Source organism: Sphaeroforma arctica (genome assembly GCF_001186125.1).
Source record: "Sphaeroforma arctica JP610 unplaced genomic scaffold supercont1.2025, whole genome shotgun sequence".
Taxonomy (NCBI): Eukaryota; class Ichthyosporea; order Ichthyophonida; genus Sphaeroforma; species Sphaeroforma arctica.
In genome coordinates this window covers 3755-9270 of record NW_014038533.1, presented here as the reverse complement: position 1 = coordinate 9270, position 5516 = coordinate 3755, and the positions used below count along the sequence as shown (strand labels likewise).

At 43.3% G+C, this 5516-nt stretch overlaps 5 protein-coding genes across 5 annotated transcripts; 3 read left to right on the top strand and 2 right to left on the bottom strand.

The window, feature by feature from the left end:
• Window positions 1–284: 284 nt before the first annotated feature.
• Window positions 285–811, bottom strand: SARC_12034 (hypothetical protein; the record flags this gene model as incomplete). Its single annotated transcript, XM_014293873.1, has 1 exon — window positions 285–811. A coding segment is annotated over one exon (527 nt), but the record flags the coding sequence as incomplete, so codon positions are not given.
• A 12-nt stretch (window positions 812–823) lies between these two features.
• On the bottom strand, window positions 824–1909 carry SARC_12033 (hypothetical protein; the record flags this gene model as incomplete). Its single annotated transcript, XM_014293872.1, has 2 exons — window positions 824–1415; window positions 1586–1909. 2 exons carry the CDS (start codon window positions 1907–1909, stop codon window positions 846–848), a joined length of 894 nt encoding a protein of 297 aa, XP_014149347.1. The 3' UTR covers window positions 824–845.
• Window positions 1910–3165: 1256 nt separating this feature from the next.
• On the top strand, window positions 3166–3441 carry SARC_12032 (hypothetical protein; the record flags this gene model as incomplete). The annotated part of the gene is made up of 1 exon (XM_014293871.1): window positions 3166–3441. One exon carries the CDS (start codon window positions 3166–3168, stop codon window positions 3439–3441), a length of 276 nt encoding a protein of 91 aa, XP_014149346.1.
• A 17-nt stretch (window positions 3442–3458) lies between these two features.
• On the top strand, window positions 3459–4682 carry SARC_12031 (hypothetical protein; the record flags this gene model as incomplete). The annotated part of the gene is made up of 3 exons (XM_014293870.1): window positions 3459–3916; window positions 4080–4323; window positions 4365–4682. The coding sequence occupies 3 exons, from the start codon at window positions 3459–3461 to the stop codon at window positions 4680–4682; spliced, it is 1020 nt and encodes a 339-aa protein (XP_014149345.1).
• A 39-nt stretch (window positions 4683–4721) lies between these two features.
• Window positions 4722–5108, top strand: SARC_12030 (hypothetical protein; the record flags this gene model as incomplete). The annotated part of the gene is made up of 1 exon (XM_014293869.1): window positions 4722–5108. One exon carries the CDS (start codon window positions 4722–4724, stop codon window positions 5070–5072), a length of 351 nt encoding a protein of 116 aa, XP_014149344.1. The 3' UTR covers window positions 5073–5108.
• Between the last annotated feature and the right edge of the window lie 408 nt (window positions 5109–5516).

The following is a 5516-nucleotide window of genomic DNA, read 5'->3' as shown; positions in this document are numbered from 1 at the left end:
ATATACTTATATATATATATTACAATGACATATAATTCACATACATGTGTATACACATATCACCTTTGTTCTTTATGACTGTTTCTTCTGTGCACTATGCACAATACAAGGTATATGCAACAGTAAATAAATGGATTTGAGTAATATTGCGCTAAATCTTTAGGTTGTGTTTACGTAATAATAATTAATTAATATGGGTACATTGATATTTTTAGGATGACAGAAGGATGTGTGGTAGGAAAAGACTCTTGTCGTCTCAGCACGACTTACAATTGACTAGCTACCAGTGGTGAATCGGTGACGTCGACAACTCTATCCTGACCACCATTTGATTGTAAGCTTTCTGGGCTATTACCATGGTAGGTGCATTCGTGTTTCCAGATACTACTGTGGGCATGACGGAAGCGTCGATCTCAACCACTGCCGTAGGATCTGATAATGGACCCATTTTACAGGTAGATACCGGGTGGTAGATGGATTCAGTATTTTCACGCAGATACTCGTTGATGTCGCTGTCGGTAAGGTTGCTAACATCCTTATCGCCAAATCCACTGACCACCAGGTTATCTTCTGCTAGGGTCTTGGTTTGAATCAGCTCGATGCTTTTTCGCACTGCAGCCATCATGGGGTCAAAATCGGCGGGCACATCGTAGTAGTTAGGGTCAATCAGTGGCTCCTCCATTGGGTTAGCCGAATTCAGACCGACCCTCCCGCGAGACTCGGGCCGCATATAACACGATTTGACCGAGATGCCACCACCGTATCTTAAAGTGGCCCCATGATCTTTGTAGTAGAAGGGTGCGACATGCATTTGAATATCATTAGCGGGAATGTCAGGCTTGCTTTTAAAGAATGAAGAGACCTAGGAAGAAGTGCTTAATCTGACTTGGTAGGTTGGTGAGCCCGATTTGCAGTGGCATACTTATTCTCGAAGTTTTTGCATTCACGCAAATGTCGGCATGATCTTGAAGATTCTGACCCACTCCTGGCAATTCATGTACTACATCAATTCCGTGCTTAGTAAGCTGGTCCTTAGGGCCAATTCCTAAAAGCATCAGTAACTGTGGACTGTTAAATGCACCACCACACAGGACAACATCCTTTTTCGCTTCGAATGTTACGGGGTTAGCAGAATCTGAGCTGCCTGATACCACTGTATGCACTCCAGTCGCCCGTTTGCCTTCCGTGATTACCTTTGTGGTATGAGCATCAACGATAACATCCAGATTTGGGCGAGCTCGGACCTCTGGGGTAAGAAAGGCAACACCAGCGCTGCAGCGCCCACCCTTGGTCTGTGTGTACTCATAATACCCTACTCCAGACTGGTCTGCTTCATTAAAGTCATCGGTTGTTTTCCATCCCAACTCGTTGCCTGCTTTGACAATGCGCTTACTATATGGGCCAATGTGATTCTGCTACGCACATGTAGAGGACCTTCGTTACCGTGGTATGGGTTATATTTGGGCGTATCATTATTCTCAAATTCTTTGAAAATGGGTAGCACATTCTCCCATTCCCAACCGTTGCATTTATTCTCCTCAGCCCACAAGTTGGTAAAGTCATATTTCAAGCCGCGAAATTATACCATAGCGTTAATCGCAGAGGAGCCGCCGACTCCGCGACCACGAGGCTGAAACATGTTCCTACCATTACAGTTCTTCTGAGGTGTTGTCCAGTATCGATGGTTGTACTTTTTACTGTAGGGAACGGTCCAGAAAAACCCACTGGGGTTACGGATGAGCGGCGTGTTATCATCTGAGCCTGTCTCCAGTAAAGCCACTCGTACATTGGGGTTCGATGAGAGGCGATTGGCCATTACACAACCGGTACTTCCGCCACCGACAACCACATAGTCGTAGACCTGCTTAGTAGAAGCAGGGAGAGATCGAAGAGACTTTGAGAGCGACATCTTAAAGAATTTTTTAGTTGATTATGCAAATGTAACTTATTTTGAAGTATATTCTGGCGATTAGAACGGCCTTGTGAGCGCTTAGATATCAGAAAGCACTGTTGTACCCATATAAATGCGCCGTGCGCAGGTGCAACCAGTGATCGATATTTTGTCAAACTGACGTAGCGTACATGTAGCTCTATATAAAATGTGTAAACCAATCGCGCGGAGGGCTCGGAGCCTTAGGAGCGCTAAGATTTATCCCGTAAAGTCGTACAATGTAGTACATATTTACTATTATTTAGTATTTCGTACATTTGTACATTTGTACATACTACATAGTACATAATTACATACATATTTAGTTTACATATAACTAATATCAGGATTCAGATCTCAAGAGTGACGACTGAAGACTCGAAAAACTTAAACTGACAACTCTCAAGTCTCAACCATTTCACTTTGCTGACTTTTCACTTTTCACTTTTCAGTCACTGACTATGACTCACTGGTCACTATGGTCTATGTACTACTGTAAGCTTTTTTGATTTTTCAGAAACAAATCATTTTCAAGAAAAGTTTGAAATAAATCGCCAATCGCCAATCGGGTGATATTCAGAAAAACTCCGAAATTCCAGATCCCCTAAAATACAACTGTTCAACTCCGCCGGTTTTCCGAGCATATGGCACATCAAATATGGATCACTTGCACTATTTAAATATATATTTTCAAAAAATTGTGTATTTATGACTCAGGTTCTGGTTCTGGCTTGTATTTTTTTGTACTACGTTTCGTTTTGTAAAAAAAAGAACAAAGACTCGACGCGTGAGTAATAGCCTATTTATTTAGTATTCAATTACACCTAGCAGCATTGTCCATGCACAGCAGCATAGCCTTTGTTCAATCTAGAAGCAAATATGATAATCATACAGCAACATTCTGTGAAGACAGCTGAACAGTAAAAAAGCAATACTTTTGTGGAGATACCCATCAAATTCAAGGGTTCAAAGCAAGCCTGCCTCCACAGCAAGTGAAGTTTACATACTCACTGCATGCTGCAGTTATATGCGCGACAGCGGCCGCTCTAGACGATAGTTACAAGCCTGCTTCAGATGTCACTAAGCAGGCGATTGCTGACTCAGTTGCCAACCTCAATTTTTCAGATTTTACGGACTTTGAAGATGTGGATCGAGGATTTGTAGTAGCACCGGCGAGTCTGAGAGTAGTTGATGAAAACGGTCAACTGGCATCGGATTCCGATCCCTTTCTAGAGATGATTCACGATGATGTTCCCTGTCCAGACAGTGGCAATCCATCTACCTGGCGACAAGCTCAATTGATGACCCGGGTAGGAGCCTACAAAGTTATGGACAAGGTGTACCAGATTCGTGGATTCGATCTGGCGGTGATGACCATCATTGAAGCACCCGAAGGTCTTATCGTATTTGACCCCCTTGGCACCAAAGCAACGCCCAAAAAGGCATTTGACTTCTATTTGAAGGAGGTTGGATCGAACACGGGCGCCAATCTGACACTAGCTGCTGTGTAGTATTCACATATTCCCACATGGACCACTTCGGAGGGGTTCTAGGACTGGTAGATGAGGCAGGTTGGTCCAAAGGAAACATTCAGGTTGTTGCACCACTCAATTTTGCCGATGAGGCACTGTCCGAAAACTACATGGTCATTGGAAAAATGGGTAGACGGGCATGGTGGCAATTTGGCAACCTCCTACCTGCCAACGAAAACGCAAGTATTCATGCTGTTCTCTCGTTCACACAATCCAACTTCCTATTCGCGTACGCCGAAGACACTCTGGAAATCACGAAGGATATTGTAACACACACCATTGCTGGGATCAATTTTGAGTTTATGCTCACTTTGAGTGCAGAGGCCCCCGCAGAAATGCACACATGGGTTGAAAATTGGGGACTGCTAAATACCGACGAGAATGCTGTGATGTCTGCACACAACTTTTTGACACTCCGTGGAGCGAAGGCAAGAGACCCAGTGAAGTGGACCACGTGAATTCAACAAACTATCCAGAGATATGGCGATCGTGTTCAAACTATGATCGGTCAGCATCACTGGCTGAAGTTTGGAAACGAAAACGTAGTTGAACATCTCACCATGACCCGCGACTACATCAAATTCACTCATGACCAGTCTGTTCGACTAGGGTTTCAGTGAGACAATCGAAATGCCCAAGTCCATAGACTCATATTTTAATACACGTGGGCACTACGGTCACCTCAAACACAACTCCAAGGAGGTATATCAGTTTTACGTCGGCTGGTGGGATGGCAATCCCGCAGGTTTCCAGCATCTACCCCCGGTGGAGAGAGTATGGCTGACATGGGTGGGATTGAGGCTGTTATCGAGCGAGGCCAATGGCATCACGACAACGGTAACTACCGATGGTGTGCTGAAAGTATGAACCAAGCTGTTTTCAGTGATCCCACAAACATGGAGGCGAGATATCTGGAGGCTGACTGTCTGGAGCAAATCGGTTATGCCGAAGAGAGCGGTATCCGACGAAACTTCATGCTCACAGGCACCCAAGAGCTTCGCCACGGCAAGAAAGCGTACCCAGAGCCAGATTTGGACGAATCGTTCCTGTTTGAAATGCCACTCTGGATGATGTTGCAAAGCTTAGAAATCAAAATCGACCCCACCATGGCCGAAAAGTCCAATGGCTTGTCACTGAATTTGGAGGTAAAGGATACCAACGAGATGTTCAACATCATCATATCACAGGCCGTTCTGATTTCCCTCCCAGTCGATGTATAACCCACCACTGCCCGTGCCACCATTTCCGCTGATAGCAAAATGGCGATGATAAATGTACTATCCACTGGTGACACCTCGGGTGTGGCTATTACAGGGGACAAGACTGCCTTTGCCGAGCTGATCGGCTGTGTCTCCACTGAGTCAGATGGAACCTGGAACATCATTGAACCGCGTGAACACCATGTTCCAAAGCCCCAGGCTACATATCCCCAATTACAAACTCTGGCATCCACGCCAGAACCAGTCTTGTGCCCCACTAGTGAAGATCTCTCTACAGGTGCTTGGGTAGGTATTTGCTTGGCTTGTGCCGTGATTGGTGCCTTTTTGGGAGCTATGGCGATGAGATGTTTGTCCAAAAAGCCGAAGTTTAGCTCAGAATCGACATTATAACTATTATACAATTTAACCGATACATAAATCAGATCCGAAACAAACCGTATTTGTAGCTCACTGTAGACGTTTGGCTTGCGATGGTCTATTGCATTTCGCAACACAAAAATTTAATAGTGAATGTTTTATATGAGTTTAGGTGTGTGATATGCATAAACACTTTATTACAAACTTTAGCATTGTATTGAACTAATGATAGAGATATATCTAGTGATAGAGAAGCAATAATTATCAACGTGTCGGTCAATTGTGATGCAGGTCAATGCATTGGTATGTATGCGTATATATATATATATATATATATATATATATATGTATATGTATGTATGTATGTATATATAATAATATATAATAATATATAATAATAAATTTATATATATATATACATATATATATATATATAATATATACATACATATATATAGTACCATTCTGAGTCGGAGA